Source organism: Erythrolamprus reginae, chromosome 1 (genome assembly GCF_031021105.1).
Source record: "Erythrolamprus reginae isolate rEryReg1 chromosome 1, rEryReg1.hap1, whole genome shotgun sequence".
Lineage (NCBI taxonomy): Eukaryota > Metazoa > Chordata > Lepidosauria > Squamata > Dipsadidae > Erythrolamprus > Erythrolamprus reginae.
In genome coordinates this window covers 21,862,985-21,885,915 of record NC_091950.1, presented here as the reverse complement: position 1 = coordinate 21,885,915, position 22,931 = coordinate 21,862,985, and the positions used below count along the sequence as shown (strand labels likewise).

Here is a 22,931-nt window from a genome sequence, read left to right as displayed (position 1 = left end):
ATGAGCAAGCAAAACTACTGTGGGACTTCCAACTTCAGACTGACCGAATTCTGAAGCATAACACACCAGATATTGTGATTGTGGAGAAAAAGAAAGTATGGATCATCGACATCGCAATCCCAGGGGACAGCAGAATTGAGGAGAAGCAGCTAAACAAATTAGTGAAATATGAAGATCTAAAAATCAAGCTGCAACGACTGGCATAAGCCAGTGAAAGTGGTCCCAGTGGTACTTGGCACGCTGGACGCAGTGCCAAAGGATCTTAGCGGACATTTGAAAACCATCGGAATTGACAAAATCTCCATCTGTCAATTGCAAAAGGCCGCTTTACTGGGATCGGCAAACATAATTCGCCGCTACATCACACAGTCCTAGGTGCTTGGGAAGCGCCCGACTGGTGATGAAATACGAAATCCAGCATAGTGATCTTGTTTGCTGTGTTGTATTGAAATAATAATAATAATAATAATAATAATAATAATAATAATAATAATTTATTAGATTTGTATGCCACCCCTCTCCGAGGACTAGGAGCGGCTCACAACAAACAATACAATGTACAAATCCAATATTAAAAACAATTTTAAAACCCTTATTAAAAACAATCATGCATCCCTAGCAAATCATACATATAAAACAGAACAGCCGAGGGATATATCAATTTCCCCGTGCCTGGCAACATAGGTGGGTTTTCAGTAGTTTATGAAAGGCAAGGAGGGTGGGGGTAGTCCTAATCTCCAGGGGGAGTTGATTCCAGAGGGCTGGGGCCGCCACAGGGAAGGCTCTTCTCCTGGGTCCCACCAGACAACATTGTTTTGTCGACGGAACTCGGAGAAGGCCAACTCTGTGGGACCTTATCGGTCGCTGGGATTCGTGCGGCAGAAGATGTTCCCGAAGGTATTCTGGTCCGATGCCAGCTGTTTTTCGCCTCCCTATGCATTGAATTACGGGTGTGGGCACTCACGCATGCGCAATAGCGCACATGCACACTTTTGGCACCCGAGGGGAGAAAAGGTTTGCCATCAGTTCTATTGTATCATTATTTATTTATTTATTTATTTATTTATTTAGATTTGTATGTCACCCTGCTTCAATTCATGGTCAAATCATGACCATGGTTTTTTTTTTTAAAAGAATGCAGTTGTGTCTTCCAGCTCAGTGTATCATGGTCCACAATGAAGCTGCCTAATTAATGAAAACTTTAGGAGGGGCGGTTCTGAATTCGCCCTGCCAGCTCAACTATTGCTGATGGCCCTTCTCTTGTGCAGGTTCTAAAGACATAGAAAGTTCTCCCCAGGGAGAAGCATTTGTGGGGAACTCCCCCACCCTCCTATAATTTATAAACAGGGCAAGACAAGTCACCATCAGTAGGGTTTTAACTGAGAACTGATTTTAATCATGTTACTTTAAATATTTATTGTAAATGAGCAAGCCTGCTTCTATGAGCAACCAAAAAAAAGTATAAATGTGAATCACTAGTTCTTTCATACTTGCTCTGCTCTTTTGCGTTCATAAGACGGTTAACCTGCTGGGGAGGAACAGTGTTTTTTTTTAAACCCCTTGAAATTGTACAGGCTACACACACAAATCCATCTCAAGGTATGTTTGCAAAGGACCTTGACATCTAATGGTTTGTGGGCTGTATGCGATGTGTCTACAGGTGGCTGGTAAGGCCTCTACGGGCATGAAATGTTCTGCCACAGGTTGGATAGATGTGTGTGGGCACCAAGCTCGTCTGCCCAACATGTGTGGTGTATATAAATTGGTATATACAGTATATATATATAAGGTATATAAAGATATATATAAATTGGAATATATACATTGGAATGGCATCAGAGCATGATACAATGGTCTTTCGAGGCTGAAGGATGCCAATGCAATGATATAAATTGGGAAGCACCAAATCTCTTGCAGTGCAGGAGACGATTCATAGGCATCTTCCGGGCGGGCCTAGGTAGATGAGGCCGAGAGATCGCGGGCAGCGGTTTGTGGAGGAAGCCTTGCAGGCCGCATCACCTGTTGAGCTCCCATCCGGCATTCAAAAGGGGAAGGGTCACAGGCGCCGAGGGAGGGAGGAAGCCGGGATTCGGCGCCCAAAGGCCGCGGGGGGTGAGGCCGAGGCGCCTTTTCACGTGCTGGCGGCCGCCTCCGTCCCCCTGCGGGCAGGCCCGGCGGGGCGGGGCTTCTGGGGTCGAAAGGAGCGGGGGTCCTGGGCTTTGGGACCACGTGGCGCCCGCTGTACGGCCCGGGGAAGAGGAAGATGGCCAAGGCGCCGGGGCCACCTGGGGGTCCGAGGGGGAGCCCGCGCTGCCTGCCTTTGGGGTGAGCGCAAAGGCGGGGGGCTGGTGGGGAAGAAGGGGTGTGTGTATGTGTGCCCGCGAAGGGGGGTGGTAATGGTGGTGGTGAGGGAATGAAAGCACGGACAAGGTTCAGGGCCGGTCAGCGGGCGCGGAGCAGCAGGGGCTCTGCCCAAAGTCTGGCCGCACGGAGAGCCCTGAGGAGGGGGGGCACACTAAGGGGAGGGGGAGGAATGGTGCTTAGGTGCGTCGAGGCTGTGTGGGAAATGGACGCTCCTTCAGACCATGGAGGGGTGACCCGCGGGGGGGGGGGGAGCGGGAGCTCCGCCAGCCTCAGGGTGGGGAACGAGCCCGGGAGGCGGCACCGGCGGCGGCTTCGAGCCGACCCGGAGGTTTCTCGGAACGCCCGCCTTTGGGGTTGCCGAAGAAAGCGGGTCGCGCGCGCCGCGGGGCGGGAGTTTTGAAGAGGCGGGGAGGGCCGAGCCAGCCATGGGGTGGAGGAAGGGGACGGCTTGCAGGCGGGGAAGGAGGAAGGGCCTTACTGGCTGGCGGCGGAGGGGCTGGGAGTCCCGGGTGGGGGGGAAGAGTAGGGCGGTCGGGCGAGCTCCCTTGGCGAATGGCCCCCTTCGCCCCGCGCGTGGTGGAACGTTAGATAATAACGAACGAATGGCCAGGGAGGCAGGAAGGGAGAGAAGACGGGCGGGCAAGCGAGGCAACCTGTGAGGGGAGCTGGGAGGGCGGAGGCGCTGAAGGCGTGTGTGTGTGTGTGAGGCAATGGGGAGAAGCCGCGGGGGCGAGGGGGGGGGGGCCTCGTGAGGCCTGTCCAAGCGGGTCCAGGGCAGGCAGACAGGTGGGGTGGGCGAAGAGCTTCCCGCCAGGATATGTGTGTGTTAATAAAAGGCGGCCAGACGGGAGTCGTTTGGATATGGACCCCCGTGGTGGATTTGGCTGCCGCCTTTTTGGGCGGGAACTCCAGGCGGCTTAACAGAGCCCGCGCTGCTTTCTGAGGAAACAGTAGCGGGGATTTTAGGATTGCCCTAACGTCGGGACGGGGTGGTATCCAATAAAGAGTGGCGGTTGAGAAAGTGTCCAGAGTTGAACACGCGAGCGGCAGCCTTCCCACGTAACGCGGATGCCTGCCTGCCTGCCTGCCTGCGGGGTTCAGTGGCAGAGACCTAGGCACACACACATCGTGAGGAGAAATTGAGATTTATGAGCGGTAGAACCGGGTTCTGTTTATCTATTAGAAAACCCCGAGCCCTGTCAGTGCTTTTGATAGCAGGTGCCTGTATCAAACGTCCGTTCACGTATATGTGGCTTTAAAAATATAAAAAACAACCTCCGAGGGGACTATATTCTTGCCGAAGCGGAGGGATACCATGTGGGGCGCTTTTTCTTTAATTTGGCGGGATGGGAAGTGGACTTTTTTTTCCTTTTGGCTTTTCACCAACGGCTGCCTTTGCGCTCACTACCTCATTCCTTCGTTACGGCGGGAGGAACGTGAGTGAATGGAACAGCCGCGGAGGGGAGGTGCGCGTGCGTAGTAAGGAAAAAAAGCAAAAGGAATGAATGAGAGAGTGAAGGGACAGTGGCGGGGGAGACAGGAACTCCTGAGAAGAGCCGATGATGCAAGCAAAGGAGCTCGGCGGTCGGGTAAAAGGAACAGCGCCCCCATCCAGGCGGGAGAAGTGAAGGATGGGGAGGTGCGATTGACAGCTAGTGAAAGGAAGAGCCACTGAATCGTCCAGTCCCAACAGAGGGAGGCACTCTGGAAGAGCTTGGCCCTGGGAGCCAGAGTTGGAGGTTGCAGTCGCCACCAGCTGCAGCAGAAGCTAGCCAGCAAGTAGCAGCAAGCAAAACCACCGCAGCCCTGGCTGGGAGGGACCTTGGAGCAAGCCGGCAGGCAGGAGCCAGAGGAGGAGGCTGGCTCGATCCTGATCCAGACCCAGGCATGGTGGAAGCAATGGATCGGAAGAGGTGGGAGTGCTCAGCTCTCCCGCAGGGATGGAAAAGGGAAGAAGTGACCAGGAAATCGGGGCTCTCTGCTGGCAAGAGTGATGTCTATTATTATAGGTGAATGTGCCACTGCGGAGGGGCCTTGGGGAGGGAGGGCTGGTGGTGGGAAAGGGAGGAAGATGGAGGGGTGATGGGGCTGCTGTGGCCACCGCCACCTATCTATCTTTACACGCTTGCTGCTGTAAGTGTCATTGCAAACATGCATACAAAGAGGGAGTCTGCTCTGTCTGCATTTTCTGCGTGGTGGAGGAGATGTAGCTGGTCTTTCCTGTCCCCTGTCTGCCGCTACTGTGGAAAGTCTAGTTCTGTTGTGGGGAGAAGGGGGAACTGGTTTCTGCATGTCAAATGGGAAAGGAATGAATGGCTACTTCCAACCTTTGCATGTGTGCTGTGTGTTAGAGATTTCAGGGCTGAGAAGGGCGTCTTTGGCATTTTTTGAAGGCTTGATATAAAAGCTACAGACGTTCCTTGTTCTGGATTTAGCTAAATAATCGCTTGAAAGGAGTGCTGCCAAGGGCTTTCTCTCGGTCAACAGTGCAGTAAACTACAAATGACAATTTCACATATTAAAAGTCCAGCCGCTTAGTGTATATCCTCAAGTAGAGCTGATTTTAGATTACTGCTATTGTACCAGAGTTGAAGCATTTGGGTGATTTCCCCCAGTGAATTGTGGGCAGGTTAGTCTCTTAGTATCTACATGCTAAGAAATTACAGTCCTGTTGCAACTACAAGATATTCTTGTGGAAGTTTATGCTGATATTTCAAGATGGAGGAGCTAAGTTGCTATCTGCTTTTTGTTGTCTTTGGGTCTATAAAAATTTACCCCTTTCCAGTGATTTTGTATCTAGTTTTTGAAATATATTAATGTGTGCTTCTCTGGAGAGAAATAGACTTGTATTGAATAGGACAGTGGTTCTCAAACTGGTCTGTACAGGCCAGCTGGTTTACACAGCACCCTCACCTTTCAAGTGGTAAATAAATTCTTAATTTCAGATTTCATTTTTTGGCACAAAATTTTACTCAAGGGGCCTTTACAATTTTGAATGGAGATGTATGTATTCCAGAATATAACACAGATGCAATAATAACTTGTTGAAAAGTGCTTTCAGAGATGTGAACGTTGCTTGTGTTTTTCTAATATTTATTAAATGGTTCAGATTTGCTGAGAGTTTGTTAGAGTGGCACAGAGAGAACATGAAGCTTTAAAATACAGAAAAATCAAATGTGTTGTTGGAGTCGCATGGAAGGGCAACATATCATGTGGAGAGTGCATGTGTTGATTTTAGATTCCCCACACACATACATATTTTTGGGTAAATAATTCAAAGTGGTGTAATACTCCTTCTTGTTTTCCACACAGCAATCCTGAGAGGTGAGTTGGGCTGAAAGAGCAACTATCCCAAAGTCAGGCAACCAAGCTTTCAAGCCTAAAGCAGATTGATAATCTAGATATGATTTAGATACATTTAAATTTAGTTGATAGTCTAAATTCAAGTGGAATCAGTAGTGGGTGATAACTAAACTGCCAGAAGTGCTATCCCAAGCGCAAGAGAGTTTTTAGGGAGGAAGCAAGAGAACCCAGTTTCTTTGCAAATGAGGGGAAGTCCCAATCTGCAGAATAGGAGGTGACCCCAGCTGCTCTCTTTTTGCTACCACTAAACTAGAAACATTGTAAAAAGCTCATCAAGAAAGGATAGAGGGAGCAGGGTAGAAACAGTGCCATTTAAGGATATGTGTAGGCAAAAAAACAACCAAGTAGTACTGTTGTTGCCACCTTGGTTTCTTTTAGCTTGGTTACATAGACATATGTGAGATGCTCTCACAATGCTTATGTGTGGGTGTATGGAAACAGAAAGACTGCAGAAGATGAGTTAGTAGAAGCTGAAGGTCTGATACAAAACAGTTCTCTCCCCCCTTACAGTACAGTATAGTCACAGTATTTCTCATAATAAGAGAAGATACAGTCTGTTGCATAAAGATACTAGTAGCTATGTTCACCTATTTCACTAACTGATTTGCTAAATAAGTCTTGGTTTACAAAACATACTAAGCAAGAACCAAACAAATTGCACTGTGGCTGCTAATCTTGTGCTGCTGCTGGCGTTATGATATATCAGATTATGCCAGACTGCCAATGCATGAAAAGCCTTCAGCCTTCTAGCCTCATGGAAGAAGGCTATGAGATGGCATTCTTGTGCTTGTTCATTCAGGAAGCTGTAGAGGTGGGATTCAGGGCTGCAGTACAGAGGAACCCAGCACAATTATTGCATGTTTATAAGCTTATAAATTGTACCCTTCAGATAACAATTCACATGAATTGAGAAGAGAGGAAAATAAAGGTAGAACACGTAAATCCTAGGTATAATTAAGTGGATGCCTGAAAATTTTTAACACACGTTTTAGAAAACGCCTGCAACACTCATATTTTGGATGATAGTAGGCTTTCTTGAAATTTGTGTTCTGCTAAGATACCTTTGAGATTTGAGAATTGGTCTCTATTAGGCGTGTACAACATGTAAAAAGGAAAGGGCCTCGCCGATAAATTAAAACAATAATCCTGAGCCACAAGCTGGCATGCTGATCAGCAGGTTTGGTGGCTAACAGAAGGGCAACACTGGTGACATAGCAACTGGTATATCCTCAGATGGCATCAGTAAATTAAACTTTTTTTAAAATGCTGGTGGGCTGCCAGTTGTCTATTCTAGACCTAGCTATATGTATTTTTAAAAAATTGATGTGTAGAACAAAGCTTTATTGCTGTGCCCATGTAATCAATTAGTATTCTCTATTAAGCACATGATGAAAGATTTGGAGAACTCCACTGGTTTTTATAATTTTACAGCTTCAGGAATAAAATTCAACAGATTAAGCACCAAAAATAGCTGACAAAATGTGATATGGAGACATTACTACTTAGAATATTTTGAGGTAGAAATAGAAACCAAAATGCACTTTTCTATGTAGGAGCAAGATTTAAGGATAAGCATTACTAGAACCATTCAGAATTATTCCTTTCTTTTCCTTCTCTGCACTCAAGGTGAAGTTAGCTGACCTGATTGAAATGCAATAATTATAAGTACTAAGTTGGGAAAATGTATCTGGGACACTTCTGAAAATGTTTAGGATTTGTTTTTAATAGAAATACAGTGGCACCTCTCCTAAGAATGCCTCTACTTAAGAACTTTTCTAGATAAGAACCGGGTGTACAAGATTTTTTTTTGACTCTTAAGAACCATTTTCTACTTACAAAACCAGAGCCCAGAAAAATTTCCCAAGAAATTTGAGAGCGGACCGGACAGTTTCCTGACATTCCCCCTTTAATCCCAACCACCTTGGGCTTTTTGGGGCTGCCAGAGGAGCCTTTTGATGGCACTTAAGGAGGCTTTGGCAGTCTAGAGCGAACAAAACATTTTCCTTTCTCTGGGGGCTTTGAGACGGAATAAACTACTTTGTTGTGGTGACTCCCTCGCGCTGCCTCCCACACACCCAGCGAGAGGTTGCCTCCTGGAGCGTCTGGGCGTGGAAAGGCAAAAGGGGGCGCTTTTCCCTGGCCGGATTAACTTGGCTTCAACCGAGGAGTCACCACAGTGAAGGAAAAGTACTGGCTACAAAGCGAGTGAGTGAGAGGAGAGGGGAGCCCTTCAGAATAGGAAGGAAGAGGAAGCAGCAGCAGCCACCTTTCAGTCAGATTCCCCCCTCACCCACCTGGGTTTCTCTCTCTGGCGCATGTATGGGAGGCACGTGCTCCTCCTCACCGCCTCAAGAGGTTTTTTTTTTAAGCCTTAAAAGCCTTTTGGATTTTTTTGATTCCGCTCACCTCACCGTCTTCGGCAGCGACAGCGACTGTCCTCTTCTTCTTCCTCGTCCTCCCACCCAAATTCCGAGCTTTTATTTCTTTCCTAATGGATTTGCACGCATTATTTGCTTTACATTGATTCCTATGGGAAAAAATTGCTTCTACTTACAAACTTTTCTACTTTAGAACCTGGTCATGGAATGAATTAAATTCTTAAGTAGAGGTACCACTGTACAAACCTCTGGTGCATTCTGAGCAGCATAGCGAATGGGCAAATAATGAAGTAATACACCAAAACATTGTCCCATCTATTCAGGACCTTCTCTGTAGTGACTCCCTCCTTCTGAAATATGATTTCCCCAGAGATAACATATTCCCCAATTTATTACTTTTCCAAAAATCCCTGAAAACATGATTCTGTCTGGGGACTCCAGTTGATATGGAGCCCATCAAGTGGTTTGTTGAATTGTGTCCATCACCGCCACAGAGTAAAATGGGTGGGATTGATTGTGTGTGTGTGTAATACACCCAGAGTCACCATGTTTATTAATTTTTATTCATTAATTTAATTTATACGCCGCTCAACTCCTGAATGACTGGGCAGCTTACAGCAGGAAGGAACATCTGAAAAGACAATTTAAAAAACAATTTTAAAAAACCCTTAATAAAGTCACACACATGTTACACGGACGGATCTGGATGGTATGTTATTTGTTCAACAGACTAAGCCTGCCGGCAGAGCCAGGTGTTTATAAAGCTTTCCAGAAGGCTAGTAAGTGGGAGCAGTATGGATTTCAGGGGGCAGTTGTTTCCACAGATCCAGTGCCGCCACAGAAGGCCTTCCCCCATAGTCCCGCCAACTGATATTGCTAGTCAACGGGACTAGCTCAACTTACAGACATTCATTTAGTGACAATTAAAAGTTACAGGAGCGCTGAAAAAAGTGACTTATGGCTGTTTTTCACGTTTACAATCATTGCCGCATCCCCATGTTCAAAATTTGGATACTTGGTTGGCAACTGGTTCATGTTTATGATACGGTGTTTCCTCAAAAATAAGACCCTGTCTTACATTTTTGAATCCTGAAATAAGCGCTTGGCCTTATTTGTACTCAGAACACTGATTGGGCTTATTATTGTTGTGGTTGGCTCTGGCCCAGCTCCTGCCCCAGGGAATGGGGAGGTGGATGCAGAGGGAAAATTCAACATGTCACAGGCCTGTGTTATTGCCGAAAGAATCAGTGCAGAGTTTAGTTGCCTCGGACGAAGAAGAAGGTGGGAGTGACTTGGCAGAGGAGGGCTTGGCACACAGCCAAGGCAGTCAATCTTCCTTATCTTCTATAGCTTCAGATGATGACATTTTGGATCCATGCTAGCGCAGAATTATGCGTAGAAGATACCAATTAAGAACATATTACAGGAAATAAGGGAGGCCACCTGTGTTTGGGTGGGGCTCCAGTAATTAGGGCTGCTGCTATAAATAGCAGCATGTGGGTTTGGCCATTGTGGAAGAATATCTGTTGCAGTTTCGTGAGGAATCTTGTGTGCTGGACTTTGCTGCTTTTTCACGCCTTTATTTATTTATTTATTTATTTATTATTTAGATTTGTATGCCGCCCCTCTCCGCGGACTCGGGGCGGCTCACAACAAGGCATAACAAATCGTAACAAATCCAAATAAATTTAAATATTTAAAAAAGTTTAAAAACCCCCAATATACTAACAAGCACAAACACAAACATACCATACATAAATTGTACATGCCCGGGGGAGATGTTTCAGTTCCCCCATGCCTGACGGCAAAGGTGGGTTTTAAGAACTTTACGGAAGGCAGGGAGAGTAGGGGCAGTTCTAATCTCCGGGGGGAGTTGGTTCCAGAGAGTCGGAGCCGCCACAGAGAAGGCTCTTCCCCTGGGTCCCACCAAACAACATTGTTTAGTTGACGGGACTCGGAGAAGGCCCACTCTGTGGGACCTAATCGGTCGCTGGGATTCGTGCGGCAGGAGGCGGTCTCGGAGGTATTCTGGTCCAATGCCATGAAGGGCTTTGAAGGTCATAACCAACACTTTGAATTGTGACCGGAAATTGATCGGCAGCCAGTGCAGACTGCGGAGTGATGGCGAAACATGGGCATACCTAGGTAAGCCCATGACTGCTCTCGCAGCTGCATTCTGCACAATCTGAAGTTTCCGAACACTTTTCAAAGGTAGCCCCATGTAGAGAGTGTTACAGTAGTCGAACCTCAAGGTGATGAGGGCATGAGTGACTGTGAGCAATGAGTCCCGGTCCAGATAGGGCCGCAACTGGTGCACCAGGCGAACCTGGGCAAACGCCCCCCTCGCCACAGCTGAAAGATGGTTCTCTAATGTGAGCTGTGGATCGAGGAGGACGCCCAAGTTGCGGACCCTCTCCGAGGGGGTCAATAATTCCCCCCCCAGGGTAATGGACGGACAGATGGAATTGTCCTTGGGAGGCAGAACCCACAGCCACTCCGTCTTATCCGGGTTGAGTTTGAGTCTGTTGACACCCATCCAGGCCCCAACAGCCTCCAGACACCGTCACATCACTTCCGCTGCTTCGTTGACTGGACATGGGGTGGAGATGTAAAGCTGGGTATCATCAGCGTACTGATGATACCTCACCCCATGCCCTCGGATGATCTCACCCAGGGTTAAACCGAAGCAGAGCAGTGTGTGTGTGTCTCCCTTCCTTGGAAAAAGAAGGGGTGTGAAGTTTCTCCACAGCTGCTGGCCAAGTACTTAATGACTGCTTAAGGGACATTGTACAGATTACCTGGTTGTTTTGGGAAGAGTGCTCTTTGCAATACAAAAAGAGTGCTTAGTTTATTTTGACTTTTGTGATAAAGAACATTGTTTTGAATTTCCAAACGTGTGTGTGTCTGAAATGTGTATCCTTGAATTTTCGGGAGGCTACTCTCAGAGAGCCTGGCAGAACAATTATCAAGGGATGTCTTATTTTGGAGGAAAACAGGGTAGTTGCAGGATCCCAAGGTCATATGATTACCTTTTACGACAAGCAAAGTGAACGGGGAAATCAGATTCATTTAACAACTATGTTACTCACTTAACAACTGTCTCAGCAATAGAAATTTTGGACTCAATTGTGGTCGTACGTTGAGGATTGCCTTTACCTCACAGTTAGGAAATCATGAATAAGAAAGAGCTGTGGCATGGAATCACTGAGGAAAGAATAAAAGTTAACCATATAATATTCCGGAAGTATGTGAACAAAAGCAAGAAGAAAAAAATATGTATACTGTATTCCATACAAAAGTTCTGTTTTCTAATCAAGGAAACATGGTGGTATTTCAATTCCTTTGAGTTTTCAATGAAGTTTATTACTTTCACCAAGGTTCGACAAACCCAGGCGCCTGGTCGCCAGTGGCGCCTAGAAAATGTTGTCTGGCGCCTAGAAAATGTTGCCTGCTGTACTGTATGTCAGCGTTTCCCAACCGGTGTGCCGCCTGGGCAGGGCGCTGCGGTGCCTCTGACCTCTCCGCTCCTGCCCGATGCCGCGGTTTCTGGCGCTCTCCTGCTGGGTCCCAAAGAAGGCAGGCAGGAAGGAGAGCTCCATTCTTCGCGCCTTTTTCCCGCCTTCCTTCTTTGGAGCCCAGCAGGAGAGCGCCAGAAACCGCGGCATCGAGCAGGAACCGGGAGGTCGGAGGCACCGGCACGGCAGCGCCCGCCCAGCTGAAGGTTCCCTGTCGTCATCGGCAAGTGTCCTTTGGGGCCCGGCGGGAGGGCACTGGCGGTGGGAGCGGGGGGGGGGGCCGCGGCTGCAGCGGCACAGGCAGTCGCGGGGAGATGGCGGGGGGAGCGAGGGGCGGCTAAAGCGGCCCCGGGCACCGTTCCCTGTACGCTTTTCCAGGGGCGCGCAGGGAGCCGCGGCCACCCGCCCGCCTACCGGATTTCCCTCCGCGCGGCTGGGGAGGTGGATTCGCCGCCCCCGCCAGCCCGATCTCCCTCCAGTGGCTGGTGACGTAGTTCTACCGCCCTCGCCAGCCTGATCTCCCTCCGTGGGGGGGTGGGGGGCGACGAACCGACGACCGGGGGCTGTCCGTCCGTGTTGGGTGGTGCAGGGCAGGCACAGGCAGCCCCAGGGGAGAACAAGGGAGGGAGAGAAAGGAAAGAGAGAGTAAGGGAGGGAGAGAAAATTGAATGAAGGAGGGAGAGAAAGAAAGAGTAAGAAGCAGAAAGGATAGAGAAAAAGGAAGAGAAAGGGAGGGGGAGAAAGGAAAGAGGGAGGAAGGGGGGGAGAGAAAATTGAATGCAGGAGGGAGAGAAAGAAAGAGTAAGAAGTAGAAAGGATAGAGATAAAGGAAGAGAAAGAGGGGGAGAAAGGAAAGAGGGAGGGAGGCGGGAGAGAAAATTGAATGAAGGAGGGAGAGAAAGAAAGAGTAAGAAGTAGAAAGGATAGAGAAAAAGGAAGAGAAAGGGAGGGAGAGAAAGGAAAGAGAGAGAAAGGGAGAGAAAGGGAGGGAGAGAAAATTGAATGAAGGAGGGAGAGAAAGAAAGAGTAAGAAGTAGAAAGGATAGAGAAAAAGGAAGAGAAAGGGAGGGGGAGAAAGGAAAGAGGGAGGAAGGGGGAGAGAAAGAAGATATGAAGGAGGGAGAAAAAGAAAGAGAGATAGGAAGGAAAGAGGGAGAGAAAGGAATGAGAGAGAAAGGGAGGGAGAGAAAGGGAATGAAAGAGGGAGAAGGGGTGAGAGATAGAAAGGATAGACAGAAAGGGAGAGAAAGGAAAGAGAGAAAGGGAGGGAGAGGAAGGAAAGAGATGAGAGAGGAAGGAGGAGACAGAAAGAGAGGAAGGAAGGAAGAGAGAAAGAAAGAGGGATGGAGAGAGAAAGGAAGGAAGAGAGAGAAAGAGGGAGGGAGAGAGAAATAGAGCGAAAGGGAGGAAGAGAGATTTTTTTTGTCCAAACTTTTTTTAGCGCCCCCCCCCCCATGTTCCCCAGGATTTTGAAAATATGAAAAATGTGCCGCGGCTCCAAAAAGGTTGGGAAACACTGCTGTATGTGTATACAGTATATTTTTCCCGCCTTGTGTTTATGCCCAGAAATGGTACATCTTGGCTTCCGTAGCTCCGCCCATCAACCTCGGAGCGAGCTGCTTTCCCAGCGTCCCCTGCGCTTGCGTGCGTCTCTCCCTCCCCCCCTTGCCTCCATTCCGCCTCCTACTCGAACCCCTTCACTCCCCCCCACCGCACACAGACGCTCCGATCTTGGCCGCTCACCCGCCTTCGGAGAGAAGCGGAAGCCCCTCCCCTCCCGGCGTGAGGTTTTGTTCATTCCTCCTCCGGCCGCGTGCGCGGTGACTTCCGACCAGTAACCCCTCCCCCCCCCCTCCCCCCCTCACCCGCGTCCCCGGCCCGGTCTCCCTTTCCTTCTTCTCTGTTTCGGTTTCTGACTAACGGTCTCCCCTCGGATCCCGACGGGAGTACAGCAGAGCCGGCTCGGCGGAGCCAGGCCTGCGCCGGGGGGGAGGGGGTGAAAGCGATGTCAGGTGGAGACTCGGCAAAAAACCAAGTTTGCTTAAAAAAAATTCTGGCTCCTAAATTTTTTGGCTGGCTCCTAGATTCTGAACAACTTTGTCGACCCCTGACTTTCACCCTTTCTCCAGCTTTCAACTTGGACATGAAAAACAACCTTAGCCTGATAGATAATGTGAACCTGAAATGTCCAATCACAATAATTCTCAGTTGTATCATTGCTTATCATACTTTGGTATAGTAGTTAAAGTAGGTTTGAAACTGATAGGTAGTGGCTCCAATCCTTTATGGCAAGCTACACTCTATAGCAGTGTTTCCCAATCTTGGCAAATATCTGGACTTCAACTCCCAGTATTCCCCAGCCAGCATTTGCTGGCTGGGGAATTCTGGGAGTTGAAGTCCAAATATCTTCAAGTCGTCACGGTTGGGAAACACTGCTCTAGAGTGATGGGAGAGCTCTATACCACTTAATATTTTCCATACAGTATTAGATGATTCCATTTCCTCTCCTGGCCTTTTTTAAAATCAATCTGAAGCCTCCGACGAGAACAATTTGGAGATTGGGCTAAAGCATAATGAGGATTTTACAGTTGGCAAATAACTCTGCCACTTATTTCTGACTATCCCATGTAGACTAAGAGTTCTTGAATTGGTATCTGGATGCAGTTTCTTTAAAAGAGAATACGCAAAATGAATTTCAGTGGGGACAGATAAGTGTGTCCAAAGTGTGCAGCTTCACACACACTGGATTTTGAACACTATGGAAGCGCAGGTGGCTGTAGAGCAGGGTCATCAAACTCAAGGCCTGGGGGCCAGATCCTGCCCCTATTTGAAGTGGCCTGCCCTGGAAAAAGTGAAGGATTGGCCTGTGGTGCCTCTGCCAACAAAAACGGAGCTTGGGAGGGCCACTTGCAGCCGGGTCCGTTTTTGGCCATGACAAATGCCTCCAGCCGTCTGCTAGTAAGAATGGAGCCCAGGCAGGCCACATTGAGCCTCCCCGACCTCCGTTTTTGCCATCGCGGCCATCACGGCCAAAAATGGAGTCTCAATGAGTGACGTCGAGCTGGCCATGTCCCCAACCACCCAAGGCCTTCAATGAAATAGAGTTTGACATCCCTGCACTAAAGCTTAAAAACGTCTATCATTGCCTTTGTATATGCCACTTATAACTAAGCTCTTCATTTATAAACATTCGTTTATAACATTCTTTTTTTTATAAAACACCTGCTTTTCAACATTAAAGATTCCCAAACAAAGTATAGATACTTGCCTTTGAGGATAGTATAGATGCTTCAAATAGCATATAGCAGTGATTTTCAACCTTTTTTGAGCTGCGGCACATTTTTTACATATACAAAATCATGGGACACATTGAGCAGGGAGGGAGTGGGAGGGGGGGCTAAAAAAGTTTGGACAAAAAAATTCTCTCTTCCTCCCTTTTGCTCTATTTCTCCCCCTCTTTCTCTTTCCCTTCCTCTCTCTCTCCATCCCTCTTTCTTCCTTCCTCTCTTTTTTGCTCTCTTTCTATCTCTCCCTCCTTCCCTGCCTTTCTTTCTCTCTCTCTTGCTTTCTCTCTCTTTCTCTCTGTCTCTCTCTCTTGCTGAGTTTCGCGGCACACCTGACCATGTCTCGCGGCACACTAGTGTGCCATGGCACACTGGTTGAAAAACACTGGCATATAGGACAGTTGCTCTATGCTTGCTGGTGCTGAATAATCCAATCTTAAAACCTATTCACTTACTGTCCCTATTTGAAGTTTTGCAATTAAGCTCTTGAGCTCTAAATCTAAGCTACGGTATAGTACCCCCAATACACACACATATCTACATATATACTGTACACTAAAATATATATATATAAAGGGAAGGCTTAAACAACACAATATAGCTCCAAGTAAATCAAATTTCTATGAAATCAACTAGCTGATTAAAAAACAAAGCTTTTTGTGTGGGTCCTGTCTAAATATTCTATCTGCCTAACAGATCCTAAAGATACTTAATTCAAACTGTTTTGAATAGAAGTTGGATTGTTTTGTGAAGCTCTCATTTTAATTATGCTTAAATAACAATTGAATTCTTTAAATACAGTATCTGATAGTTTTAGTTTGATGCTGTATTTAGATAAATGGATCTTGGTAAAGGAAAAGATGAGCAAAATCTGCATTTTAGATCTCTGGAAATACAGGAAATTGAAGCAAGTAATAATAATTTGACCTGGGCAGGACAATACAACCTGGGCAAGACAATTATTATCAGGACAAGTGGTGATTCAGCTTTGTACACGGGGATCTGATGTTAAAAGAATTGTATCAATGATGAAGGTGTGTTTCTTACTGCCTGAGAACTGGGCAATTGTGACCAGATGAAATAGACAATAATAAACCAATAAATCAGTGATTTGACTCTAGGTGATCACACATATGCGTTTAGTGTGCTGTACAAGTGATCATAATTGAATAGATGTACTGTTGATACTTGTGACTTTCAGATTGTGTTATCTGATATTCCTTTCATATTTAACATTTGTTAGGATTTATTTCTGAAAAAAAATATTCTCACTATTGTCTCATGATCAGCTATGCAAAGATTTTAATGACCATGAGAACTGAGTGTGATTGCAAATAAGAAGACTCAAACTCAACCCTGATAAGACGGAGTGGCTGTGGCTTTTGTCTCCCAAGGACAATTCCATCTGTCCATCCATTACCCGGGGGGGGGGGGAGAATCACTAACCCCCTCAGGGAGGGTCCGCAACTTGGGCGTCCTCCTCGATCCACAGCTCACATTAGAGACACATCTTTCAGCTGTGGCGAGGGGGGGTGTTTGCCCAGGTTCGCCTGGTGCACCAGTTGCGGCCCTATTTGGACCGGGAGTCACTGCTCACGGTCACTCATGCCCTCATCACCTCGAGGCTCGACTACTGTAATGCTCTCTACATGGGGCTACCTTTGAAAAGTGTTTGGAAACTTCAGATTGTGCAGAATGCAGCTGCGAGAGCTATCATGGGCTTTACTAAATACGCCCATGTCAATGCAGTCTGCATTGGTTGCCGATCAGTTTCCGGTCACAATTCAAAGTGTTGGTTATGACCTATAAAGCCCTTCATGGCACCGGACCAAAATATCTCCGGGACCGCCTTCTGCTGCACGAATCCCAGCGACCAGTTAGGTCCCACAGAGTCGGCCTTCTCTGGGTCCCGTCAACTAAACAATGTCGTTTGGTGGGACCCAGGGGAAGAGCCTTCTTTGTCGTGGCCCCGACCCTTTGGAACCAACTCCCCCCAGATATCAGAGTTGCCCCCACCCTCCTAGCCTTTCGTAAGCTCCTTAAAACCCACCTCTGTCGTCAGGCATGGTGGAATTGATACTTTCCCTCCCCCTAGGCTTATAAAATTTATGCATGGTATGCTAGTATGTATGATTGGTTTCTAAATTGGGGTTTTAAATTAACTTAAATATTAGATTTGTTTACATTGTATTATTACTGCTGTGAGCCGCCCCGAGTCTGCGGAGAGGGGCGGCATATAAATCTGATTAATTTTAAAAAAAAAACCTGATAGACATAAATTACCTTGTAAAGGTATTCTGGATACCTAGACTCAGTGAGGAAGGGTGTTCCCTGAAAGGAGACAATTTGAAAACTACTGCCGTGTTTTAGCCACTTGCTCTAAAACTCCTGCTTTATGTTACACTTTTGGTTTTATTTTAATTGAACCCCTTGGGTTCCCCCCTCTCTGTTCTATAAAATGTGTGTGCTTTCCTGAAGCTAGATAATTGGTGATAGAAATGAATTTGCATGTAACTGGAACAAAGATACATTTTCCCTTGCAAATCAGAATATAAAAGAACAAAGAATCAAGGTTGTCTGTGCAGAGTAGACATCTGGAGGCTGTTCAACCCAGTTTGAATAGGTTGCAATGTATTCATTTCAAGTTGTCCCCTTTTCTTCCCCCCCTGCAGCCCATGCGTGTTCTCAAAAGTCTGAATTTCAAGTAACACTAAATAAAGGAGTGAAAGAAAAGCAGACAAGTCTTTTTTTTCCCTTTTCTTTTTTTGTAAACAGAGTCTGAAGGAAAACTATACAATGCCAGCATACCTTTAAGACAGGCAAGCATGGAGAATTGGTTCCATTGCTTTGCAGCTGCTTTTTTATCTTTGGTTGAACAATACATTCACTTTTTTTTAGTAGAAAAGCACAATAATCCACATGGGACACTTTCCTCACAAATGACTTGCAGGCCTTAAATCAGGAGGATTTCATATCCACAGTCTAAAGCTTTTTCTCTGCGTATTTTGTATCATACTCATAAAATGGTAGTTTTGGGATTGTTTCTGTTTTCTGTTTGTATTGAACAGGTCTCATATGTAGAAAAGCATGTACAGTGGTCCCTTGATTTTCGCGGGTGCGAACTTCGCGAAACGACTATACCACGGTTTTTCAAAAATATTAATTAAAAAATACTTTGCGGGTTTTTCCCCTATACCATGGTTTTTCCCACCTGATGACGTCATACATCATCGCCAAACTTTCATCCACCTTTAATAAATATTTTTTTAAATAAACTTTAATAAATTAACATGGTGAGTAATAATCTAAATGGTTGCTAAGGGAATGGGAAATTGCAATTTAGGGGTTTAAAGTGTTAAGGGAAGGTTTGTGATACTGTTCATAGCCAAAAATAGTGTATTTACCTCCGCATCTCTACTTTGCGGAAATTCGACTTTTGCGGGCGGTCTCGGAACGCATCCCCCTCGAAAATCGAGGGAACACTACAGTATTTTCTTAATTTTAAATTATAAATCTTAATCCTTCCCCTTTACAAAGATTACGTTCAGTATTGATCTTTTTTTTCTATGTGATTTATATGTCCAAAGTGTCTCAGCCAAGATGAAAGTGACTTACTGCTAACTAGCTTTGTTGAATCTGCAGTTACTGAATTGAAGGGACAGGGGGGGGTCTGTTATACTTCCAGAAAAAAAGCCATTATGGTTTTAGCCCCAAACTAATTGCTATATTTGCGCTATAACTCTAACACATGCTGCCCAGAGTTCAAAAGCTAAATTTGTTCTTCTTTCCACCCCTCCCCGTCCAAACTCTGTCCACTTCTCAGTCCAAGTGGAAAGAAATTCCGCAGCAAACCTCAGCTGGCCCGTTACTTGGGTAACTCCATGGATCTGAGCACATTTGACTTCCGAACAGGGAAGATGCTAATGAGCAAGGTGAACAAAAACCGGCAAAGGATGCGCTATGACTGTTCAAGCCAAACCAAGGTAAGGCTGGTCTTTTGTCCCTCTCTTTTTTAAAAAATTGAATGCCCTGTTGGCTATAGGGAGAGAATAGAAACATAGAAGACTGACGGCAGAAAAAGACCTTATGGTCCATCTAGTCTGCCCTTATACTATTTCCTATATTTTATCTTACAATGGATATATGTTTATCCCAGGCATGTTTAAATTCAGTTACTGTGGATTTATCTACCACGTCTGCTGGAAGTTTGTTCCAAGGGTCTACTACTCTTTCAGTAAAATAATATTTTCTCATGTTGCTTTTGATCTTTCCCCAATTGAATTACAATTGAACTCTGGATGCACATGGTGATACGGCTTACTAAGTCTATTTACTTTGGTCAGTGCTCTTTCTTTAATAATTTGCACTTGAGGCAGATGACGGTAGCGTTTAAAATAGATTTCACATTAAAAATTCTAAAGTACCATCTTGGCAAATGGGAGACAAAAACATCCAAGTTTCTTGATTCTAAGTCTGGTTGAGTCTGATTGAACCAAATGACCTTATTTAATATTGTGTGTGCATTCTATTGAGCATTACAGATAAAAATTAATACAATAAAGTTGTCAAAAAAAGAACATAGGTGAGGTCAAGGATTTTCTGCTCTGCCCTCAGAGGGGGAGGAAAGCCCCCCCCCCAATCTCCTGGCCTTATGCAAAGGGGTCAAAACCTGACTGTGTAGCCTTGCATGGAGAGACAGAGGACCCTATATAATAATTAATAATTTATTAGATTTGTATGCTGCCCCTCTCCAAGGACTCGGGGCTGGTTGGCCACTTGAGAACACCACACACACAGACACATATTAACAACTCCTGTCCACATCTTGGAACTCTTTTAAAATAATTTTTAATTATTTGGTTTTTAATGTTTTATTATACTGATTACATTGCATACCACCCAGAACCCCTCTATAAGAGAGATGGGCTATTAAGAAGGTAGACAGATAGACAGAATAAAGCAAAGAAAAGAATTATAAAGAAATGCTTTACTCTTTGTCATAACAATTATAAAGAATTTGAGCCAAAAATATAACAATCTCTTCATCTTTTTTATCTATAAACAAATCCTTAAAACTTCATCATTCAGGCCTAGTCATCAAAAGTCCATTAAGGGTTACCAGAAAATAGATATGGCAACATAACTATTTTAACCTTGATTAAATAAACCTACTATATACTCTCTTTCTTTTAATAATCTTGGCCTTTAATCCCTTCAGTAGTGTCCTAGACCTTGCTTACTTTTCATTTTACTTCATCTACTATACCTAGTGCAACATCTTTTTCCATATTCTTATACATTGCCATTTTAAAATCTAAGATCCATCTCAGTCTGATAAAACTTGTTGCTCTTCCAAAACATCTTTGAAAGATTCTCTATAATGGCATTTCCAAAAATGATTAGGAAATGAGATTCAGCAGAACTTTGTGTCTTTAAGACTACATTGTAGCTCTGAGCTTAGTGGAATCCCTCCATTCTCAGCTGTTCAACTTGCAAACCATTAGTTTACTTATGAGGAGTGGCTGGTCCAGAATGCACATGGGAATATGTCACACACTCCTTTATCCGGAGAGACTTGGCTGGTCAGAAATTTCTGGGAAACACTGATCTAAGGCATGATGGCTAACTCACAGTAGCGTGCATGCGTATGTACCTACATCCATAATGCAATGGCCCGCATTGTGCCCTGCCCCCCGCACATGTGTGTGTGTGACACATACCCCACACTGCCCTCCGTCCCTCTACACATACATGTTTATTTATTTTATTTATTTGTTGGATTTGTATGCCGCCCCTCTCCAAAGACTCGGGGCAGCTAACAGCAATAATAAGACAGCATGTAATAATAATCATCCAATACTAAAAATAATTAAAAACCCATTATAATAAAAAACAAACAGACATACAGACATACCATGCATAAAATTGTAAAGACCTAGGGGGGAAAGAGTATCTCAATTCCCCCATGCCTGGCGGCAGAGGTGGGTTTTAAGTAGCTTACGAAAGGCAAGGAGGGTGGGGGCAATTCTAATCTCTGGGGGGAGTTGGTTCCAGAGTGTCGGGGCCGTCACAGAGAAGGCTCTTTCCCTGGGTCCCGCCAAGTGACATTGTTTGGTTGACAGGACCCGGAGAAGACCCACTCTGTGGGACCTAACTGGTCGCTGGGTTTCGTGCAGCAGAAGGCGGTCCTGGAGATAATCTGGTCCGGTGCCATGAAGGGCTTTATATGTGTAATTCCCGCACCCTGATTTGGGCCTAGCAGACTTCCCTTAAACCTTCGGAGGCTGGAAACTGCCTATTTGTGGTAGACCCATTTTTTGCCATCCCTAAGTTCTGGAGGCTCTTGTGGAGCTTCCAGGAGAACAAAAACAGCCAAGGAAGAAAATTTATTGTAGTCAAAATAAGTTTCTTTTGTTGAACGATTTCTCCAGAATCTCAGTATAAGGAAAGGGTTATTTTCCTTGTCATTTATTTTTTTTAAAAAAATCTGAAATTTATAAAGACATATTTAAATTCCAGTAGACTTTTAAGTTTTAGGAGTCTCGAAAATGTTTAGAATCAACCCACTTCAACTGCAAAATTGTCAGTTTAAACCATTTTGAAACTGTTTCAATTCAAAATCAAATCTTTGTGGTTAGTGCATAGCTGCTTCAGGCTAAAAATGCACAACCTATTCACAGCTGATTCTCGTTTGAAACAGTATTTGAGATTAGACACAATTTGATTCAAAACATTTTTGCATCATCACAAACTCCATAATGTTGCAGACTGGGATCTTAGTTTAATTTTGGAATGATATTTTTTTAATTTCTCACTTCCTATTCTCTCAAATCTTTAGGGTAAACCTGATCTAAACACAACACTTCCTGTGAGGCAGACAGCTTCAATTTTTAAGCAACCAGTCACTAAGATCACAAATCACCCCAGCAATAAAGTGAAGACTGACCCCCAGAAAGCAGTTGACCAACCCCGACAGGTAAGGGGTGTGATTGAGAGGTGGGAGATTTGCTTTGAAGTACAGTATTTTCCAAATGATCTCATAGAATGCTAGACTGAGAAGCAGAGGCCTGATCAAGGCTGGGCAGCAACGTGAACCTTGATCTCTGCTTTGAATTCAATCTGCTTTCTCCATTATACCATACTAAGTTATTGTAATATCGTAAAAAGACTCCGGTTAAATCCACCTAATCCAGCATCTTATTTGCAAGAATGTTTGCAAGGAATATAAATTGCCAGCCTACCCCACCCCCAACTCTAGCAATTTTAGATTAGCCCTGAACTTGAAACTAACATTTCTAAATACTGAAAAGTTTCATTTTACTAGCAGGTCATGAGCTTTAGATAATTTCCAAGTATATTCCATAATCATGGGTTGAATGAAATAACCTAGCTTTGGCAGGAAAATACTGCTCAGACTGATTCTTTCTCCATTTTCAGATTAATCTGAAGTAAAATCTGAAAGTTGTAGGCCTTGGAGCTGCGTGCAATTTGCTAGCTTTCCTTTTATACTTACACAGCACTTTCTCCCTAGTGGATGTGGCCACTTTTGGCCCATTTTGCATAGTTTGGTATTCTGAGTAGAGTTTAAAGGGGAAAATCCTTGAAATCCTATATCAAGTTTGGTCTAGTATTTCAGGAACCAGGATAGAGAGCAGGAGATGTTGAGTTCAAGTTCCTCCTTAACCATGACAGTCAGTTGAGTGACCTTGGGTCAGTCACAGCCCAAATCACATCACAGGGTTCTTGCAGTTAGAAAAATAGGAAGGGGAAGATGTTTTAGGTATGGTCACTGCCGTGAGATTGTAGAAATAATAAAGCCATATATGTATGTGTGGGTGTGTATGAATGATTGGGTGAAGTTATATAAAGTGGTTCCTCTACCTAGGAATGCCTCTACTTACAAACTTTTCTAGATAGGAACCGGGTGTTCAAGGTTTTTTTTGCCTCTTTTCAAGAACTATTTTCCACTTACAAACCCCAGCCTCCAAAACTGTAACCGGAAAAGGCAGGGAGATGCCTCCGTGGGG

At 45.2% G+C, this 22,931-nt stretch overlaps 1 protein-coding gene across 4 annotated transcripts in view; it reads left to right on the top strand.

Annotated features, from left to right (window-relative positions):
• The first annotated feature begins 1,469 nt into the window (after positions 1 to 1,469).
• The window catches only part of MBD3 (methyl-CpG binding domain protein 3), a 43,688-nt gene continuing 22,226 nt past the window's right edge, over positions 1,470 to 22,931 (top strand). Inside the window, exons 1-3 of one of the 4 annotated variants that reach the window (XM_070746933.1) lie at positions 1,470 to 1,599; positions 18,728 to 18,887; positions 21,743 to 21,880. In XM_070746933.1, the coding sequence (XP_070603034.1) occupies positions 18,786 to 18,887; positions 21,743 to 21,880 (240 nt within the window). In that variant the 5' untranslated portion in view covers positions 1,470 to 1,599; positions 18,728 to 18,785. Of the gene's footprint in view, positions 1,600 to 1,979; positions 2,326 to 3,187; positions 4,374 to 18,727; positions 18,888 to 21,742; positions 21,881 to 22,931 lie in introns of those variants that run through there. The other 3 variants (XM_070746916.1, XM_070746908.1, XM_070746925.1) reach the window with 3 other exon arrangements.